Below are 23,229 nucleotides of genomic sequence, written 5' to 3'. Positions count from 1 at the left end.
CATTATTTTAGACCTTCATAAGCTATTCATAATGCAGATGAACTTTCGATTTGGTGTTGTACAATTTTTTGTGACATCAAGTATTTCTGATCAAGGGTCTTTGAAAGCAAAATCCCTTTCTCCTGTTGCCTACAGTTGCTACTAGTCCTGTTGCCACCAAATTCCTACAGCCTGGGAGAAATGTTTAAGCCAAAATAATCTAAGTCACACCTACAAATTTATTTTCCATCCACCGCTGGGAAGGCATTCCAGCTGTTAAGAGAAATACCACTACTACTGCAACCTTGCTAGAAAGATTTACTGTCTCAGAAACTCTAACCATAAAGCTTGATAGCAATGTCAATGTCACAGTTTGAAGCTGAATGTACCCCTGAGGCTTACATTTTCAATGATTGGTCACAGCTTGTGGCACTATTTTAAAGCAGTGTGTCTTTTAGGAATTGGGTTCTGTCTGATAGAGAACCGACCTTTAGTATTCTGTGCAGGATTCAGTTTTGTATATCTGCTTCCTGCAATGAAGGAGGCTCTGCCTGAGGCAGTGCAGACATATATGGGATGGGCTGCCTGGCTTCCTTGCCATGGTACACTACACTTTCTCTGAGATCAGGAGCTGATGAATGTTTGCTCCCTTCATTTTCCCTTTTCAGATATTTGAGGCAAAGTAACTAATAAAAGGTAAGGAGCTAGCTCAGTCAGTAAAGTCCTTGTATCCCAAACATGAAAACCTGAGTTGGATCTCTAACATCTATATAGAACATCTGTGTATGACAACTTATGGCATTAACCCCAGTGCTAGGACCTAGAGGTAATCAATTCTTAAGGCTAACAGGTCCAACATTTTAATGAATCTATATGCTTCCAGTGCAGTGAGAGACCCTGTCAAAAAGATACGGTAAAAGCAGTAAAGGAAGATAGCTTTTGTAAACCTGTGTTCCATTTGCATATATACTTACAGCTATAGTCACACTCCACACACAAAAGGGCACATATATACATATATGTATACAGGAATAGCAAATACAGTTTCTGTCCACCATCAAAAGCCATTATATAGTATTGGAAAAGAACCAAACAAGAATCACAAGATTTACGTATGGAATTGAAAATGTTCATCTCATGGAACTTGAAAATAGAAAGAATACTGTATATTGTATACTTCGAGAGCAAAAGGTGTGGTACAGTGGGAAAAGTTACTAGCCAATAAAGGCTAAAGTGACAAGTGGTTACTAAATTAAGAACAAGAATGTTTCTGTGTGTCATTCATTATAGTGATTATAAATCACAATAAAATGTGCCTTTCTTTTTTTTTGCTTTTTGTTTTTTTGGTTTTTTTTTATTCGATATAATTTATTTACATTTCAAATGATTTCTCTTTTCTAGCCCCCCCACTCCCCGAAAGTCCCGTAAGCCCCCTTCTCTTCCCCTGTCCTCCCACCCACCCCTTCCCACTTCCCCGTTCTGGTTTTGCCGAATACTGCTTCACTGAGTCTTTCCAGAACCAGGGGCCACTCCTCCTTTCTTCTTGTACCTCATTTGATGTGTGGATTATGTTTTGGGTATTCCAGTTTTCTAGGTTAATATCCACTTATTAGTGAGTGCATACCATGATTCACCTTTTGAGTCTGGGTTACCTCACTTAGTATGATATTCTCTAGCTCCATCCATTTGCCTAAAAATTTCATGAATTCATTGTTTCTAATGGCTGAATAGTACTCCATTGTGTAGAAAAATGTGCCTTTCAATAACCTAAAAAATATTTCATTTTTTTATCTTAAGGAAGAAATGAATGAAGAGCATGTTTTCCCTAAGCTGATTTAAAAATTGCACAATGTGAACAAATAAATGAATTATCACATGGCACAGTGTACAAGGATACTGGAGTGTCATATGACACAATGTAAATGGATACTGCAGTATCACATGACACCTTATTCAGTATGCATGGCTTCTGTTCAATATGAGAACCAGAAAAGAAATTTAGGGACAGGGAAGTAGCTCTATTGGTAGGGAGCTATCCTTGATTTTACCACATAAAACCATGCATTGTAGCACATATAAGCAAGCCTCATACTTGTCAGGTTTAGGTGAGGCAAGAGTGGGGCTTTCCCAAGCCTTACCCAGCACCTTCCTGTATTGCAGTTGCTGGGCTCAGAGGACAACCTCAGCTGTTGCCTCTCAACATCCACCTTATTTGAATCAGGGTCTCTTTTTCTGTACCATGTGTACTGAGCCAACTGATCCAAAGCCCCTGAGTTTCTCCTGAAGTTACTTCCTCTCTGAATGTAGAAACATTAGGATTATGGATATGCTACCTTATCTAGAGTTTCATGGGTTCTGGGATCTGAAGACTTATACACATTTGTAAGGAAAACAATTTACCTACTGAGCCATCACCACAGTCCTATTAGAACTGTTAGGATAACTCACAACCAGCAAATACTTAAGGAAGAAAAATTACATAAATGAATATGTACATAAAGTACTGCCAAATACCCTCAATCAAGTTATACAGATGGGATAAGACATTTTTTTTTTTAGATCTAATGCTTTAGCTACTTGAAGACCTAAAGTAAATGTCCCAGAAACAAATTTTTTAAAGTCAGTCATAGTAGAATCAATTTGTAATCCTAGCAATAAGTAACAGAGACAGGCAATTCCATGGAGGTGGTGCCTCACTTGTACAGTGTGTACACATAGACAAAAAGACTAAGACATACATACATACACATATAAACACACATACATATAAAACTCAAAAGATTATTTGCTGAATATCTGTAATAGTGGCACAGGCTACTTTACATTTTGTCAGAATCTAACAGAAACCTCTGTGCAGCAGACATTAGCATCTTCTTTCTGTAGCTAAGAAGCAGAGGTGGCTGATGACATTTCAAAATTTACAAAGTAAAGGATTGCTTAACTCTTTCTTTTCCGAAGGAGCTCATAAGACAAATGACAGACTCAGTTGCCCCTCTTTTGGCCCAAAACATGCATAGTGCCATCATAGGTAGAATGCCAGTGTCTCCTCCACTATATAGAAACTCCCACTACATTCCGCTGGGCATCAAAAAAGAGACAAAAGAGTTGGAAATGAGATTGTTATGTTCTGTGGGCAGAATATACTTTTGTTTTATGGCTGTTCAGAGCTATGCTTAATCACAGTAAATTTACAAAGAAAAAGAAATCTGTGATCCTGGAAAGAACTTTTTTCTCCAGAAAAATGACAGTATTGCTTATGTTTCTTAGGGTTATGAAAGTATTTCCTATAAAAGCAACTTATGGGATGAGCAGTATACTTTAGCTCACAATTTTTAAAATATAGTTTATCTTGGCAGGAAGACTATGAATACTAGAGCATGAAGCAGTGTTCACATTGTATCTGAAGTCAGGAAGCACAGAGAGACAGAGAGAGAGAAAGAGAGAGAGAGAGAAGAGAGAGAGAGAGAGAGAGAGAGAGAGAGAGAGAGAGAGAGAGAGAGAGAGAGAGAGAGAGAGATCCCTGTGGTGTAAAAGGAGTCATTTAATGTGATGCAAAATTAGAAGAGATATAGTCAGAGTCCTTTTAACAGTGACAAGTACAATGACACAGAGGAACATCATATAGTTTGATGAAGATTGAGAAAATGAAGGTGGTGATGAATGTAAGAATGATATTGATGAAGGCAGTGCAGTGATTATCCAGGTCAATTACTCATAATGTAGCTTCAGACAGTATAAAACAAAACAAAATGAAAATGATAAATGCAATGCCACTTACCATTTCTTAGTCTTGTATTCCATGAACCCAAAGTATTTCAGATAGCTTCCTTTTGCCCAATTTTATGAACTACATATTCCTTTTGCATCTAGAATGCAATGCAAGAGGATGCTTTTGTATCGACTGGAGCCATCGAGACAATATCTTGATGCCCTAGAATCTGATAAAAACTGTTTAGCTGAAGGTATCCGTGTTCTTTCTTGCTTCTTAGAAGAAGAAAAAGAAAGACTGATGAATAGGTGCTCAAGTTCAAGATTTGAATGGGATCAAGACACCATGGAGCACTATAATAATTCTGCTCTTACAGAAGTGTGGACTGTCAGAAGTGTGGGGTGTCTTACAGAAGTGTGGGTTGCCTTACAGAAGTGTGGGGTGTCTTACAGAAGTGCAGGGTGTCTTTGGGAAGAACACGGTTTTCAATCTCATAGAACATAGCCACACCTTAGTTTGATGACCTAAGAGGAAATAACCTAAAGTTAATCTTGATGAATAACTTTAGTACAATGTCATATTATATGTGGCTGAATATGAATGGAATAACTTTCTCATCTGTCTGTAGTAGCTTCTAGTTCATGGGTCTAAGATTAGCAATTTTATTCTCAACCTTTCTCCAAAATGCCTGTCTCATATTTCTGGCTAGTTATTTAAATATTATAGGCATAATGTGGTTGTCTTACCTCACAAAAAACCTTTTTATTTTGTTTTCATATTATATTCAAGTTATCTCTTAATTTTTAATGAATTAATTTATTTATTTTGTTACACTCCATATTTTATTCCCACTCACCCCTGTTTACCCTCCCACTCTTCTACATCCCATACCTACTCACCACCCTCTATATCCACATAGAGGTCCACACACCCCAGCCCACCTGACCACTAAACTTCCTGAGGCCTCCAGTCTCTTGAAGGTTAGGTGTATCGTCACTGAATGAACACAGACCCAGCAGCCCTCTACTGTATGTGTGTTTTGGGGCTCATATCAGCTGGAATATGCTGCTAGCTTAGTTACAATGGAAGTGCAGGCAAGGCCTGTCGCATTTTCTTACTATGCTTTGGAAACCAGCTGGAGCCTTGTGCAGATTTGGGGTGTCTGGAATCAGTGGTCTGGCTCCAGGAATGAGTCAGTTTCAAAAGGAATAGTCTCTGTTGGAGCTCTCTTATGGGAATGAGCCAAACCTTAGCTGTCAGACCATGATTTTTAAGTCTCTTTTTTCTCAGGCCTGCAGAATCATGTTATCTAACACCAGGCTTATCAATCTCCACACACACTCTCCAGACTTGGTCTTTATGGTATCTTTTTAGTCAATTAAAATTGATGTATTCACTGAGTCAAATAAAATTGAGGTCTGGGCATTTACCTTTTTCACATTTCACACTAACATACTCTGGCCTGGGTTACATTTGTAATTTCTTTTATATTGCTTACATTTTTTCCTTATATAACCCAATCACAAAAGAACACACATGGTATGCACTCACTAATAAGTAGATATTAGCCCAGGAGCTGGGAATACCCAACATACAATTCATAGACCACATGAAGCTCAAGAAGAAGGAAGACCAAGTGTGGACACTAAAGTCCTTCTTAGAAGGAGGAGTCAAAATACCTATGGAAGGAGATACAGAGACAATGTACTGATCCAAGACTGCAGGAAAGGCCTTAAAGAGACTCCCCCATCTGGAGTTGCCCCTATACAGTTACCAAACCCAGACACTATTGTGGATGCCAACCAGTGCTTGCTAACAGGTGCTTGATATTGTTGTTTCTTCAGATCCTGAGTCCATGCGTGACAAATACAGAGGATGATGTTCTCATCCATCCATTGTACTGAGCATAAGGTCCCTAATGATGGAGCTAGAGAAAGGGCACAAGGAACTAAAGGCATTTGAAGCCCCATATGATGAACAGCAATATGAACCAACCAATACTTCCAGAGCTCGCAGGAACTAAGCCACAAACCAAAGAGTACTCATGGCTCCAGCAGCATCTGTAGCAGAGGATGACCTTATTGTACATCAATGAAAGGAGAGGCCATTGGTCCTATGAAGGCTTGTTTACCTGAGGTTGAGAGTGTGTGTGTGTGTGTGGGGGGGGGTTATTGAGCAGAGGTAGGTGGGGATGTTATGAGGGGCTTTTGGAGGGAAAAGGAGGAAAGGGGAAAACATTTGAAAAGTAAATAAAGAAAATACCTAAGAAAAAGAAAGAAAGAGAGAAAGAAAGAAAGAAAGAAAGAAAAGAAAAGAAAAGAAAAGAAAAGAAAAGAAAAGAAAAGAAAAGAAAAGAAAAGAAAAGAAAAGAAAAGAAAAGAAAAGAAAAGAAAAGAGGACTGAGCAAGCCATGAGGGGCAAGCCAGTAAGCAAATTTCTTACATTGCCTCTGCATCAGCTCCTGCCGCCACATTTCTTTCTTGCTTGTGTTCCTGTCCTGGCTTCCATCTGGTTAAATTCAATGTGAAAGTGTAAGCCAAATAACCGTTTTCTTCCTCAATTTTCTTTTTGCCATGGCTTTATCACAGCAAAGGTGCCCTAGAAAAGACAGTAAAATATTCTATCTTCCTGGCTGTTTTGAGGAGGATTGTAGAAGGACTTTGGATCTTTGGGCTAAAATATCTATTGAATGGTGATAACTTCCTCATATATTCTGTAGGAGCTTGGGAGCTAAGAATAATAAAAAGAGTGCTGATGATGGAGGCTTGGTTGTGAAGTTTCAAAGGAAAGCAAGCCTTTACCAGGCCATTTAAGTTAAGAATTCATGGTTCTGGTTAGCAGAAGGTTGAAGAATTGGCTTGCATTACCAGGACTTGAGAACCACTAAAGGAAACATTTTGCTTTGCCGGCATAATGAATACCAGGGAGCCAGGGCTGAGGAAGTAATTGTGATTAGGAAGAGAACACAATAATTGAGGTGATGTCTTCTGGGCAGCATTTCCTCAGGGTTACCTTACTGAATCTGTTCCAAAAGTGGTCAAGTTTAGTGATTGATGGGGGAGAGCAAGCACTGGGGAATAAACCATTAAAAAGCATTCCCTAAGGACTCTGCATAAGCTCCTGCCTTCAGGTACCTCCCCATTTGAGTTCCTGTTTCAGCTTCCTTCAGTGATGGAATGAGATTTAGAAATGTAAGCCAAGTAAGCCTGTCCTTTTCAACTTTCTTTTAGTCTTTGAATTCCATTACAGTAATATGAACACTAATAGTTAATGAAGAGACCACTATATGTAGGATGATGAGGTGCTTCACAGCTGATGTTTCAATAACATTGGAAGAAGTTGCTCTTGAGTGGGAAGTATAACCTCTCAGAAGAATTCCACAGCGGTACCAATCTTCTGATGCTCACTCAGTATTGCCTCATTCCATCACTATCTGTGGAAACAATCAAAGCATATTCAAGCACACATATGAGTCATTACTGTCACATATCTTAAAGTTTTATTTATTGTTATAAAGATTCATTATAGTTAAAAAAATTTGGATCATAAAACATAATTTGAAATTCATAAAGCTGCCTCAATGGGACTTCTTTAAAAACTAATTACTGCATTGAATCCTAATGATGTTGCCTTCAAATAGCATAAATCTTAAATAAATAGGAGGAATGTTTTCTTCTTAAGGGAAGTTAATTCTCATATGATCCCCAAGGGAAAACACATATCTTTAGTAGTTTAATGAGATCTATAAGCACATAACGGATCACTAAGTATCTTAAGTATTTCCTCTGGATCCAGTATCGCATATACATGTGAAGCCTGAGCACTTTTCTAAGATAAAGAGCTGGATTAGATTTGCTCACATCTGGTTGGGATTCATTTTTGTTTCTATGATAAAACACCCTGGCAGAAAGCAAATTGGCAGATAATTCTACATTACATTGCAGAGATATCATAGAAATAGGTGATAGAAAAAGCCATTCACATTGTTTATACATTCAAGAAAATTAAGAAGTACATTGGTGCAGGCCTGCCTGTTTCATTGCTTGCTTGAGTTTTCCTCTCCTATAGATACAGTTCAGGATGGCTTGTCTAAGAAACAGAGTCACACCAAGGTAGCTGGGTCCTCCTACATCAATCATAAGTAAAGATAGTGCACCATAGACATGCCCAAAGCCTTTCTGAAAATCAACAGCTTTCTGAAAATCAACAGTTAAAGCTCAATATCTCTCAAGTCAGAAGTTACACTCTGAATTTCAACAGTTTGCATAGTTTCTTCTAATTCAAGAAAGCCACTTTTTCCAACAGCAAAGACAAGCAAATAGATAAAAACAGAGTGCTGCAGAAATTGACAACTTGATTTCATTCAGTTGTTTGATTCTGGAAAACACATTTTGAGCTAAAGGTAGGATATGTTGAGGGATATTTTGTGCTAGTGCAAACAGAAGCAGTGAAATAGAAGAAGATAATTGATTCTTATTAAAGTGCTTAGAATGCAACTCTGTAAAATAAACTGGAGCTCATCCACTGAGTTTCCTGAAGCCTTGTTGCCCATTAGTTACACCCTGTGAAGATTTTCACAGTTATTTTGAATTAAGAATTAATTGAGCCCAGGAAAGCCATAAGATCAGAGTGAATGAGGGTAGCTTAAAAACTTGAGGTTACTCATTTAGGATAAATTGTCAAGGAACTCTATGGTGGTTGACAAATCCTACTAATCTGTCCCCCCATCCAAAACAAAAATGGCGCATAATAAGCTTTATATTTGTCTTTACTACAAAGGGGACTAAAACGTCCACAGACTACAGCTTTGCCAGTAGATTTCTAAATATTAGATTTAAAAGAATCAGAAAAAAATCTTATTGCAGTTTTAAAAGTTTATGTTTTAATTGTCTGTGTATGTGTGTGTGTGTGTGTGTGTGTGTGTGTGTGTGTATGTTTATGTAGGCATATGTCTCTATGGGCAGGTGTTCTTAAGGCCATAAAATGGCATCAGGTCCCTGCAACTGGAATTATAGGCATTTGTCACTTTCTCATATGCATGCTGTGAATTGAACTCAGGCCCTCTGTAATATCAACACAAGCTTATAAATACTAAACTTTCCAGTTTCCCATATAACTTTAAGCTGACAAAAATTCAGTATATGTAGAGTAGATAAATTATGATTATTTAATAAATTGCTGCAGTTATTAACATTTCAACTTCCAACTATCAATGCATGATGTCCTCAAAATATGTTCTTCCTCTTATGCTCTCTGGAGGTATGTGCTCTCTGATAATTATCTGTTTGACCCATCTCATATAATCACTACTCTCTTCTGAAAGTATATAGGTTCTAAATTCTTATAAATAGTCTATGTATGAGAGGGATTCCATGCTACACATTTTTCTGTATCTGTTCTTTTTCAAGCACTGAAGAATTTATGTTATAAATTCCTTTTTTTGTACAAGTCACTGTATATACTAATTACAGTTCTTTCCTTCATACCCGAGCAAACTTTTAAGATTAGCTTCATATCTGGGGTATGTCTCTCATAAATTAATTCAGGTGAGATGCAGGGATCTCTTTGAAATACTATTTTTCCATTAGACAGAATAGATATATACATATACAAATATATGTATATATTCATGTATATATAGCACCATATATAAAGTATATATATACTTTATATATGGTGTTGGATGGTATATATACACATATACATGCATACATGTATACATGACAGCTAAATCATTTGCTAGTTCTATTTTAGGATTCTCTATATATTTACTTATTTGTGTGTTTTGTGTGTGTGTGTGTGTGTGTGCGTGTGTGTGTGTGTGTGTGTGAGAGAGAGAGAGAGAGAGAGAGAGAGAGAGTCTAAAAATAACTAACAGGAAGAATAGCAGATCATCCAAATTCTGGAGCTTACAGGTCAAAGTACATACTGAGTAGGAATTGCAGAAATTAATGCTTTGTTGCTTCAGTGTTTGCAAAATCTAGGGGAGATGGCTTGGTCAATAAAATGCTTACCCTGCAAGCATTATGTATTTAGCATGTATCCCCTGTGTTCATGAAAATTCAAGGTTTGGTAATCAGCAACTAAAATCTCTGTTTTGAGAATGTTGAGAGTCAAGGAATTAGAGGGTTGTATGGACAACAAGTCTAACCAGTCATAGTCATTGACCCTTGGTTAAACAATGAGTCCATGTTCCAAACACTTAGGTGACGATAAACCAAAGAAAACACTATTGGTTGACCTTTAGTCTATTCAGGTACACAAGTAGATATTCATACTGGCATATATGTAATATATGTATGTGTTTGAGTACACATATGTGTATGTGTATATGTATATGTGTAAGTTAACCATATGAACATGCTCTCACATGTGCACATGCATATATGCACACATGCAGGCATGCACACCCATACACACACACACACACATACATAAAAACTAACACAAAGTCACCAGTGTTATGTCCTGTTTTCTAGGTAGTTTATAGATTAGAGCAAATATAGCAGAATGTATGTTAGGATAAAAATTATAGCATGCTTATGACTTTGGAGAATCCAGTTAACTTCTAGAGAGAAACAACTTTATGCTTAGTTTTGAAGGAAGAAGGGAAAGGAAGCTATGTGAAAGCTTCTCTCATTGAAGACTCTCTCTTGCATAGGGAGGACTGACTCCGTAGGTCTGTTATATTCTACAGGAAGCCCATGTTCATCATAGTTATTTAGAAACAGCTAGATTAAATTTCTGTACCACAAGACTCTAAACATTACTAAGTAAATACATTAATAAGTTCTGCTTAGGAGGTAGTTTTGTTTCATGAAGTACATTCCTGGAAGCAGGCTTTGGGAATTTAAAGACTCTTGCCATTCCTTGTTCACTCTTTGTAATTTGTGCTTTGTTCAAGATATGAACTCTTAACATCTTGCTCCAGCAACCACACCTGCTGCTTGCTACATTTCCACCACTCTGCCATCATGGATATCTACATCCCCCAACCCCCACTCTGGAACCATTATCCATTAAGAAAATAAACTCTTCATTTAAAAAAAGAGTTCTTCAATTCCCCACACTTCCCTTTTCTCTGTCTCTGTCTCCCTGTCACTGTCTGTCTCTCTATCTCTGTCTCTGTCTTTCTTTCTCTCTCTCTCTCTCTCTCTCTCTCTCTCTCTCTATATATATATATATATATATATATATATATATATATATATGTGTGTGTGTGTGTGTGTGTGTGTGTGTGTGTGTGTGTGTGTGTGTGTAAAAGAAAGTGGGAGAGGAAATAACTTTTTAGATGAACATGGAAGGCAGGAACTCAACCATGATGAAATATGTTTATTAAGCAAGTGATGCAGTTCTGTCCAGTTTGATAAGGGATGAGGGAATTTTTAGGATGTAAATATGATTCCTTTGAAGAAGTATTCTCATCACTGGGTTTAGTTCTTTTTTTTAAGTGTAAGTTTTACACTACCATTTTCAATTAAAGACACTTTATTTTATTATTATATTAATTGTGTGTTCCTGTATGAAAGGGCAGTGTAACATGCCATTTTATGGTGGTCAGAAAATCAAGTTTGAGAGTCAATTCTCTCATGCTTGTGTATGTGACCCAGGGATGGGTTGCAAGTAGTAAAACTCCTTTACTTGTTGGGACATCTCACCAGACTTCACCACTATTTTTCTAATTAGTAATTTACACACACACACACACACACACACACAGAGAGAGAGAGAGAGAGAGAGAGAGAGAGAGAGAGAGAGAGAGAGATTTGTCTTAAAGTTATAAAAAAGGAAGAAAAGGAAGATAAAAAATTGAGTGCATCAGTATTTTTCCTGAGGTACTTGAGGAGACCACAGTGCATTCTATTACAAATGTTTATTTCAGAAACAGTTTTGGAAAAGAGGAGATAGCTGAATCTCACTTCTATTTTTAATTTATGTACTGTAAGTATAAATCTCTGCTCATAGTTATGAAGAGAAAGTATCCTCTGAATGTCCAGGACTGATAAAGTGTAATAGTTATAAAAATGAGACCACTTGTGAGATAAATTCAGAATGATATGTTGGTCTCAATGAACTTTTGACATGGCACTTAGCCTATTCTTTTGGTTATTAATTTGATAGTACATTCCCTGTGATAGTCTGCTACCTCTGGGACTAGAAACATAAAGTGTTTACCTTTGTGTAGGTTTGAGAGAGAGAGAATGGGGATAGCAAAGCCTAAAGAAGAGAGAGATAGTAAATACTAGTTTTCACAGAAAGGCACAGAGAAAAGGGATTCAAGCACTGGCACAATGACTAAGAATATCCACCTTGAACACAAGCCTGTTGTTTTCCTATAACTGCCAGCAATAGGAAAAATGAGTGAGATGAGGAGGCTCAAATAAATGTGAATATGTGAAGGAATGGATTGGAATCCATCTTCTTGGCCTCAATTTGTGTAATTATGCTTTTTTTCCCTTAATGCCCTTAATGGTATGACACTTTATTCTTTTCATAACATTTTCTGCTCTCTTGTGTACTCAAAGAGAAAGCTTCTGGGGTTGGGGAGTGCAACTGATCCCACTGAGTTCAGGCATACATGTTGGAAAATTGAAAGGAGCATGTGCCTAGAATAAGGAAGCCAATACATGTCTGTCTTACATGTCATATTTTCATATAGAGGATCATTCAAATTATAAAAGGATACACATACAACATTAGCCATTCTATTTACACTGTCATGTTTTGTCTTCCTGGGTCCCTCTCTCCTTTTCCCCATCCTCTCACATAAAATGGCACAATCAGAAAGTCCAGTATATGTGTTTCTAGAGACTCTTTTAGTTTCCTTCTATTAGATGAGCTCTGAGATCGATATTCAGTGTACTGATATCCTGATCTCATGGATAGTGAGCATGTGCTTGAAAAAATACTCTCCTGATAAAATTTGAAAATCCAAAGGATCCATGAAAATTTCAATTGGTCACCTTGCCTTAAGCATACTTTACTTAAACTGGTAATATTATTTTTACATCAGGGGGTAAAAACCAGGAAGTCTCCTCTCAGTCTCAGAAGGGAGAAGGTGCTTTTGAGAGAACCGTATCATGAGAGTAACTTTGTCATGATCAGGTTCTCACATTCCAGTTACAAAACAGGTCTGCAAGTGTGCTCATGAAAGTGAACCTCTTACTTCCACTCACTTTTACCCTTCCCACTTCACCCCCCCCCACCACACCAGCCCTTTCTCTTTCTTTTTACTTGCTCTTTTGAGGCAAATTCTTACTATGTAGTCCAACTGGTATGAAAGGCTGGCCATCCTGTCTCAGTGGGCAGAGTCCTGGGATTGCAATTCTATACAAATTTCTGATTTCCAACTAGCATTTTAATTTAAAAACCACATACACAAAACAACAATAACAACTCCACAAAGAGATACACTCACTTTAATTAGTACCTGTATTCAGAAATTTTTATTTCTACTGTGATGAATGTTATGGAGGCCCAGAAAACAGAAATAGCCAAGGATTTATAAACACTTTTATGAGATCTTTCTTTCTATGATGTGCTTGCTATTCTTAATTCTAATCTCCCTCTTTTTTTTTTCTTTCAAGGAAGTTTACAGATTCACTATCGAATAGGCAAGGAAGAAAGTCATGTGTTCACCATCAGCACAGAGAATCTTGCCAATAAAAGAGTACATCAGGTGAAGATGAGCCGAGATGGGCCAGAACTTTCCATTCAGGTATTCTCTTCTCATCTATTCACACAGCCTAAGTTGAAGGCTTCTCCATCAAACATATCTGAGCCCTAACAAATCACATACTCCACAGACTCCAGCGAAGGCCTTCCCCCTTAGCCACTGGTATTGCCATCACTTGGGAAATAACTGGAAATGCAAATTCTCGAATCCCCTACCAGAGAATTTCTATTCCTTCAGAAACTACTGGAATGTAGGAAACAGTGGAGGTTCTAGTTGTGGTCACGTTTAATCAACTCTTAACCAGATTGAGAGAAAAGGAAGAATGGATATAAGAGATGTAGGTGAAAAGGGCATATGGGAACAGATGATATAGAAGCCCCTGGGAAGCCATAGGTCTCTTCTACACATCACTACTTACTTCCTAGTGTGATCTTGGTCTTGAAGACAAGGAAAAGCTGCCAGGATAGAAAAGACAGAGAAAGTTTTGAAGGGTTATGTGTGCATAGGCAGAACTTTCTGAGAAAACAGCATTATAGGTTTCTGTGAAATATTAGTGACTCTGTATAAACAACCAACAAGACAGATCCTCTTTAGAAAATACTATTTATTATGTATATTAGTACTATTTTTTGTGTATATGAGTACACCATTGCTCTCTTCAGACACACCTGAAGTGGGTATCAGATCGTATTGCAGATGGTTGTGAGCTACCATGCAGTTGCATGGAATCAGCACCTCTGGAAGAGAAGTCAATGCTATTCACCACTGAGCCATCTATCACTCCAGCCAAACAAACCAACAAGACAGATCTTAATAAAGTCCAACCAAAGTCTAGATGAATCCTCTTTTATCATAAGTGAGATAGTTAACTAGCTTATCATTCACTGTTTTGCTTAGGTAAATTTAATCCATCCTTCTTCTATCCTCCAAATTTGTCACATCAAATGCCATCCTCTTTGCTTGCCATCAACAGAAGCAATGCTACCTTTCTCAGAAGATGACCTTGCTCTATTTCTTTATGAACTATGTATCCTTTACAGAAGTTATCAGCAATTGTCCATAGCCTATATCCTCCTACCTGATCCTGAGAGCTTTTGCACACATCTCCCTCCCTCCCTCCCTTCTTTCCCCCTCTCCCTTCTTTCCCCCTCTCTCTCCCTCTCCCCCTCCCCTTCTCCTTTCCCCTCTCCCTCTCCCTCCCTCTCCCCCCCCCCCTCTCTCTCTCTCTCTCTCTCTCTCTCTTTCTCTCTCTCTCTTTGTCTCTCTCTCTCTCCATGTGAGTCAGACCTCATGGCCTTCTTACAAGCACATCACCAACATCTTTAGGCCTTCTTGCCCTTTCAACACATTTCCAATTTCACCAAATAGTTGCCTGATGCACAAACCAAGTAATTATTGAATATATCAAATATACTAACCAAGATCTTACTTGTTCAGGGTAAGAAATCCATTTCTCCTTAGTTTTTCACAATGTTAAATTCTATCATTTTACTTTAAATTTCTTGGAAAAATAGATATATCCTGATTTCCTCAGTTCATCTTCCATGTGCATTACTTTATTTATTGCTGTGGCAAAATACCTAAGAAACAACTTAAATGAACTTTGACTTGCAGTTTGAGAGTACAGTCCATAATTGCCAGACATTTGGTCACAATCCATTCCCAGTCAGGAAGGAAAGAGATGAATGCTGGTTCTCAGCTCACTTTCTACTTTGTATTTTTTACAAAAACCCGAGCCTTTACTATGGTACTGCACTCATTTGAGGTGTGTCTTCCTACCTCAATTAATCCAGTCTAGAAACTCCAGCACAAATATACTTCAAAGTTTGTTTCGATGGTGATTCGAAACTCCATGTAGTTAGTTGGCAATCAAGATTAACTTCTCTACCTTCCTTCCCCTTAGTCCCACCATGTTAAACAAAAAAATTGTACTAGTCAAGACATAAAAAAATTATTTGTGCAGAACACGAAGGTATAGTATTGTGTAAAATATTTCTGGGGAAGCAGGAACAAACTTCTTACTACATAAAGAGATCAAACTACAACTCAAGATAACAATACCACTAAGTGTAAATTAGTGAACCAATGAGTTTTATTCAAATTACTACCAAGAGTATGGATGAGGGATTACAGGAGTTGAAATAACTCAAAGACAGTTATGTCACCAAAATCTACTCCAGTATTGGTGGTAACTCACTAAAGATGGCATCCTGGCATACACTCTCCAACTTCAAGGAAGAACAATAGGTACAAAAGTGCTTCTTTCAGGCAACAGATTTTGGGGCATTAAGACCCCAGTCTTAATGTATCTGGGCCGTTTCAAGGACTTCCTGAAAGCTTTGGCTTATTTACTTTCCAAGTTTAATGAGATTCATTGTATAATATAAGATTTCACTTCCCTAAGTGAAAAGGGAGGCAAAGTTTACCTGATATGTCCACTCAAAGAATAAAATCAGACTCAGATTGGAGGGACTGCAGCACAATCCTAGCTCGGCCAATTTCACTGAGAACAACCAGACATTTTATACCCCTTTAGCAAATATAATACAGCAGTAATAAACCAGAATAAAAAAAAAGCTTTAGTTGCCAGAAAAAATATGTTTGGTATTTGTACAAAATATAAAGGATTAATATCTAATGCCAATTGACCTGTTAAGCTTACAAAGGAAGATACAAAATACCACAAAGCCATCTAAATACTTCAGTGCCTAAGGGAGTGCTATAGATTCTCAGAAAATATAAGGCACACAGTGGCCCAGAACTCACAGGCTGTAATTGGCAAAATCTATAATGCTTGTCTCTCCCAACTACTATGCCAGGGGAACACCAGGGTTCCTGTACCCACGATTTTCTCCAACACCTGATGTTACAGTAAAATAGGTGCATGTCAGCCTGGATTGTTCTCAGTTTTGGGGGCTTGACTTACATTTTGTTTGAATAGTACCCTTCTTCCCTGAGGTTTATTTCTGTGCCATTAGATAATCACTGCTATCTCTTTGTGGGTCTTTAGGTATCTCTCCTATCTAGTGACTCACTCAGGACTCTGTCAGACACCTGCTCTTTTGTAGTTATAGTCAGGTGGTGGTTTCTCTAACTCAATATCATAGTTTTGAGTTCCCTATCTTTGCCAATATATCAATGTCTATCGATATCTAGACCTTTCCTAATCTACTTGAACCCATTCCCTTGACTTTTCTCATACACTGCTCATTATCCTTGTTCCATTTTTATTCTTTTTTCTTAGTAACTCATGCTATCTGGCATGGAATATACTTTATATTCCATGACACAACCCTATAGTCCCCAAGAATGTAAGTTGATGAAAATTGGTACTTGGTTATTGTTTATTTTTTCAACATTTCCTCTTTACCAAATAGTCCCTAGATGCAAGTCTTCATTGTTTTGTGAACTAAATGAATGGATTCTACATGATTGCAGTTGCTATGTGATAATGATTAATGTAACCTTGTGGTGAAGGCCAAGTGGTTTTGTTTTGTTTCTGTTAGTGTAATAAGTATCCTGAAAAAAAGGTCAAATTAAATCAGAATGGATTTATTTTAGGTCATAATTTCACCATAAGAATGAAGTCAAGTGACAGAAACAGCTAATCACATCAATAGTCAAGAACTGAGAGGAGTGAGTGTATCTGTACTCAGTTTTGTTTTTGTTTGTGTTTTTGTTTTTTTTCATATGCAGAGCCTGTTTTTTCTACTTTTATACAGTTTAGAAATCTCTGCCTGGGAGTGGTGCTACTGACAATGGGCTGGGTCTTTTCAAATCAATCTCCTTAAGATATGCCCAATGGTCAATACAGAGTAGGTAATCCCTCATGGTAGGCAATCCCTCATTCAGATTCGGTTCTAGGAGATTCTAGTTTGTGTTAAGTTCATTATCAAACCAAGACAAATCATATGTCTTTAGGGTTTAAGCTTCAGGGTATCCTGGCTGAAGCCTTTTTTTGAACTCCTTGTAATCACTGAATAGAAAGATGTGTTTAGAGCTGCATGATATAGGTCAAAACTCAGCCAGAAAGAGTCTCCGTTTCTTGAAATGTGCCACATAAAGAGCAATAGAGAGAATTTCAGAACACAGCAGTGGAAATTTTTTGATGTAGTCTATGGGAAAACGTAAGAATGACTATTAATTATTACAATTATATGGAAGTTCTGCAATAATGATTTGATATGTAACACAAATGATTCACATAATGTCAGAAATTTACCACTTACCCATTCCAATATTCCTGAAATGAGTAGGAGGAGTAACTTTGATTAGTACATGTATGGGTTATGGTTGGAAGTGCAGCTGCTTAACTGGTGAATGACAGAAGTTGTAATTATAATTTCCTGTTAATGTAATGTATGTGGTTACCACGTGGAGTCCAGAGTACAGCCTCAGGTCCCAATGATGAGGAGGTGCTGTTCTCCCTTTATTTTTTTGGTATTGTTGTTTTAATATTTGTTTGTTATTCATTTATTTATTGACTCAAGGACTCTAAAGGATCTATAAATCACAGAGAAGAAGCTAGGTTGGTTCCCTAGTGAGCTCAAGAGATCTCCCTGCCTCTTTCTAGCAAATGCTGGGATTATAAATGCATGCACTATATTTGACAGTTTACAAGGTTTCTGGGGAAAATCTCAGACTTTGTACTCCTGCAGTAAATATGTCACTGATTGAACTAGCCTTGAATGGAGAAAAATGACTCATTCTCTTGATCATTTTATGAGTAATATTGTAAGACCTTTATATTTTCTATGACACCTAGAACACAGAGCAAAGCAATATGTTCCATGGGATATGGAGGGAGGTGGTGCCTCAGTGGACCCATATCAAGGCCTTCCCCCTAAGGGACCAGGTGCTGGACAGTATAGTATAGAATAGAGTTTATTTAGGACATGGAGAGGGGTGTTAACGGGGTAGCAGAGGCAGAGAAAGACAAAGAGAATGCGAAAGTAGAGAAGTAGAGGACCGGCAATGACCACGTGGAGAGAGGGATCAGGGAAGAGGGTAAGAGAAAAGCCCAAGAGGGCAACAGAGAAGCTAAGACAGTAATATGCAAGAGAGGCAAGAGAGGAAGGGAAAGCAGCCCCTTTTATAGTGAACCAGACCTACCTAGGTGTTGCCAGGTACCTGTGGGGTAGAGCTTAGAAATAATCCCAAGAAGCTGTTTTCTGGGAGCCTGGTGGCCAGGGAGCTTAACCAATTTGGCAAAGTTGTAAGCCAAAAAGAGACTCTATTTTAGACAAAAGTAGAATGTAGTTGAGTAATGGTACCTGGAGTTGTCAGGCCGAGTTTTCCATACTATTCATATATTCACACTCTTCCTTAAAAAAATTGAATGGAAGAATCTATTGGATCTGACTAGATTGGGAAAAATGGAAATGTATTTGTGATACAGTCCAGGAAGGAGAAAGGGGTGGCACAAACTAGAATCAGCAGTATCTGAAACCAGGAGTGATTTCCAAAAGAGCACCCTAGAAATCAAGGCCCGGAATATCCAGCAGTGACTTCTGTTCTGCCATCCAGTGCAGGGTGATCAGCCAGTTCTAGTAGTGAGGGCAATATTTTCATCCTCTCCTAAAGTATTTACCAACTATGTTTCATGACTAGGAAATTCTACACTCCACACCAGAGAACACATCAGAGATATGGAGAGGAAGAAAGGGGTGGTGGCTGTAACAAGAGGAGAGGAATGAGGGAGAATGGGTAGCACAGCTGGGTCCCATTTAATGTGGCAGAGCATCTAACAGATGGACTTCACTGCTTACTTGTTTTCAGAGAAGAATTCTGTGAAAATTCCCAGTGGGGAGATTAATACATGACAATAGCCCTGTAGGGTTTCTAAGGGAATGGAAGCTCCATGAAAGACCTTATTTTACAAGGAGTAAAGAAAGGATACTTTATGTGAACTGTGGAATGACTGCTGAGACATTTCAAATCTCTCTTGAGAGTGAATTCTGGTGAGGAGCCTGCCCTGTGTGAGACTGTAAGCTCTTCACGCACTTTCTCAAAACCTGGGCTATGGCTTTGTTTTGTTTTCCTACAGATGGACGAGCAACACTTCAGCTATAATTTCTCACTAGAAGCTGAGTTCCAGAGAGCAAAATCGCTTGTCCTAGGCAAAGTCACAGGTTTGTTTTGTATTCTATACTTTTCACTGGATGTTGTTAAACTTGATAAATTTGTTTCTTCTGTTTGTGTGTTCAGTGATTGACAACTGAAGGCACTACTTCTATCTGTCCCCTTGATACAGGTTTTGAAATGAGATATACTAAGATACACATGCTAATGATTCACAATGCAATCATGTCTGTTTTATTAATTGGTTAGTTCATTTGGGGTAATTATTATGTTTGTAAATTGTTATTAATCCAGGTAGAAAGATAATCCAGCAATAAAGCAAAATAATATTTTATATTTAAATTATAAATTTTTTTCGATAGTCAACTTTTTACTTGCATTTCTTTAGTTTTAAACTAAAGCAATGAAGTAGGAAGCTGGGCTGCAGAAGGAGAATTCAAAACACATTGGAAAAATGGATTCTCCCCTTGTTTTCACATAGGCTTTGAGAACTTTCACTGTTTATTTCAGAATATTTATTTCCTGTACAACACTGCACTTCTTTTCCTTTCCTGAATGTCTTAAATCATATTTGATATTTACCAATGAACTTGATTTTGATGTGTGTGGCTACAATTAACATAGACAACAGGCCTTTGTTTTGGTCACAATTTATGCCTTACCTTTACTCATTCTTTCCTTTTAATAATTTTTTTCTTTATAAAGCCTCATGTATGAAGGTGTATAGAATACGTGGTTGAGTTTTAAGTGTTGTTCATATGTACATGTGTGGTGTGTGTACACATTTACATATATGACCATGGACAAGTATATGGCATTGGATGCTTTGGAGATTAACATCAGGTATTGGTTGTTCTATCGTGTTTTAGGCAGGATCTCTTCTTCTGGGCATTGTACATGAGTCGAGAGGATTCTGTCTTTTTTTTTTTTTTTTTTTTTTTTGCTTGTAAAAGAATCTATTTATTATGCCACTAATGAAAGTCAGCACCTTGTGGTTCTTTTTTTTTTTTTTTTTTTTTTTTTTTTTTTTTTTTTTTGATGTTTTCTTTTTTTTTTTAAGCGTTCCATATTTTTTTTTATTCGATATAATTTATTTACATTTCAAATGATTTCCCTTTTCTAGCCCCCCCCTACTCCCCGAAAGTCCCATAAGCCCCCTTCTCTTCCCCTGTCCTCCCACCCACCACTTCCCACTTCCCTGTTCTGGTTTTGCCGAATCCTGCTTCACTGAGTCTTTCCACAACCAGGGGCCACTCCTCCTTTCTTCTTGTACCTCATTTGATGTGTGGATTATGTTTTGGGTATTCCAGTTTTCTAGGTGAATATCCACTTATTAGTGAGTGCATACCATGATTCACCTTTTGAGTCTGGGTTACCTCACTTAGTATGATATTCTCTAGCTCCATCCATTTGCCTAAGAATTTCATGAATTCATTGTTTCTAATGGCTGAATAGTACTCCATTGTGTAGATATACCACATTTTTTGCATCCACTATTCTGTTGAGGGATACCTGGGTTCTTTCCAGCATCTGGCAATTATAAATAGGGCTGCTATGAACATAGTAGAACATGTATTCTTATTACATGGTGGGGAGTCTTCTGGGTATATGCCCAGGAGTGGTATAGCAGGATCTTCTGGAAGTGAGGTGCCCAGTTTTCGGAGGAACCGCCAGACTGCTTTCCAGAGTGGTTGTACCAATGAGAGGATTCTGTCTTATGAGCAGTCAGTATTTGTGTTTTACAGATTAGCAAGTACAGGTCTTCTTTAGATTTTTAAATTATTTGTACATTTGGACTACTGCCTGCCCCTTATTTATTACTGATTATCTATCTATCTATCTATCTATCTATCTATCTATCTATCTATCTATTTATTTATTTATTTATTTATTTATTTATTTATTTATTTTGAGACCCTCTCAAATTCTTTGTTTTTCATCTGGTAACAGTACAGTTTAGGAAACATTACATATTTTGAGAATTAAGTTGAATACATTTAAAACTAGAAATCACTATCCTATAAAATTGTTGTAGCTCTTAACTCTGAGTCATAATATCACCTTTTCAAATCACTCTTCAGAAAATCTGAGGTTCTTTGTAGGTCATGAGGTGTGCTCTTGCTTTCTTAGTATTTCATAAGAGGACTCTAGACCCTTCCTTGACTCATGTACAGAATGTAGATTTGCAAGGCAGAGGAAATACTTTCTGAAAAACTGCTGCAGATAATGAGTTATGCTAACATGGTAGCAGCTTAAATAAGACAAGAAATGGTCTACTCTTTCTTTAGCTTCTAGATTCATTAAGATAATAGCATTACTAGAATATAACCTGAATGTATAATAAGTATAGACAATGTCAGTTTTCCAAGTGTCAAACAAATGAATCAATCAATACAAATGACTTCAAGATAGGCTTATTTTTCAACCCAAGAACTCAGGATAATAATCATAATCATCATAATAAAAGTGCTATTTTTGAGGCTGTTTGTTCAGGTTCACTAATGAGACCTGGTTAGGTTTTAATTTCTCTTCTCTGTATCTTAGACATCTTTGCTTTGTACAAAAATGTGATTTTTTTTCCTGTTCTGAGGCAATCATTTTGGACATATTATTTTTTCTGTCGTCAAGTCCCTGAATTATAAACATTTATATGAATGAAGGTATTTTTCTCATCTTGACTCTCAGAAGATCATTTTGCTAGATGGCTGAAGTGTGTTCTATATCAGACTAGTGGATAAGGAATGAGAAGGGTAAAAGGGAGAGAGAGAGGGAGAGAAAAAAGGAGAGGTAATAGGAGACAGAGAGAGAGTAGGTATAAGTGTATTCTTAGTGGCTATAGAGGCAGGGATACTGATTCATGATGGCAACCATTGTACCCTTCTTCTAGTTCTGCATCCATGATGTTTTGAGAGTAGCTAGAAACTTATTTATATGAGAGATTACACTGAAGAAATCACATCTGTACGTAGCAGTCACTGCCATCCTTTTTACGGGTAGATTTGAAGTGCAGAAATGCTAGTGAGCACACCCTGTCTCTTGTGCTTTAACTCTCACCATTCTGTTCCAATATTGAAAGTTCTAATGTATTCCATGCCAAACACAAACAACTTCTTTGATTATATGTTCTTTAGCATAACAAACTTGGCTTATGGATGTGTTGATGTTGTTCATGGAAATGGAGAAATCAAGATGGGTTTGGGCAGAAATGAGTGCATGAGTTGCATGGCACACAGAGTAGAAATCTTGAACAGAAATCATGCTTAGACATTATGACAAATGATACCCACTCTGCAGTCTTAGATAAGACTACTCTGAGGGACAGTTTTTACTGCAAAACGAGGATCTGCAAGCACTTTTCATGATACATTCTAAGGGGGAAAGGAGTATAAAATTTGTCTCAGTTTTCTTCAATAACATTCCATTTCAAAGCCAAATCAAATTTGTTCTTTTTATTTCTATGAGAGGAAGGAGAAAATCACTGTCCTATTGTCTAGGGATTTAGCACACATTCTGTAGTAGCCTTGGTTCTTTAGGTACAATGATGAAGGGAATGGGTTATGTTTTGAGGTCTCCTGAGATGGAGATACTAGAACATGAAGAGAGCCAATGCAACCGTTAATATTAAAACTTCAGTGAGACTGACAAGAGGGTTTGGTGGGCAAATTCTCTGCCACCAAGCCTGACAATAAGCTTAATCTCAGGAACGAAATAACTTCCCACATTGTTGTATAACAATATATATATAATGTAGTATATAAGTACACACACCACATAATAAATTAAT

The 23,229-nt window shown here is 37.5% G+C and overlaps 1 protein-coding gene across 3 annotated transcripts in view; it reads left to right on the top strand.

Annotated features, from left to right (window-relative positions):
- Positions 1-23,229, top strand: part of LOC127697757 (contactin-associated protein like 5-3) — an 826,357-nt gene that overhangs the window by 746,533 nt on the left and 56,595 nt on the right. For all 3 annotated transcript variants that reach the window (XM_052201048.1, XM_052201047.1, XM_052201046.1), the window contains 2 exons: positions 13,276-13,406; positions 19,411-19,495. In XM_052201048.1, coding sequence (XP_052057008.1) covers positions 13,276-13,406; positions 19,411-19,495 — 216 coding nt within the window. The remainder of the gene's footprint in view (positions 1-13,275; positions 13,407-19,410; positions 19,496-23,229) is intronic.

The sequence above is a fragment of the Apodemus sylvaticus genome, chromosome 12 (assembly GCF_947179515.1).
Source record: "Apodemus sylvaticus chromosome 12, mApoSyl1.1, whole genome shotgun sequence".
Lineage (NCBI taxonomy): Eukaryota > Metazoa > Chordata > Mammalia > Rodentia > Muridae > Apodemus > Apodemus sylvaticus.
The sequence above is the reverse complement of the archived record's forward strand: the minus strand, read 5'-3'. Positions and strand labels throughout refer to the sequence as shown.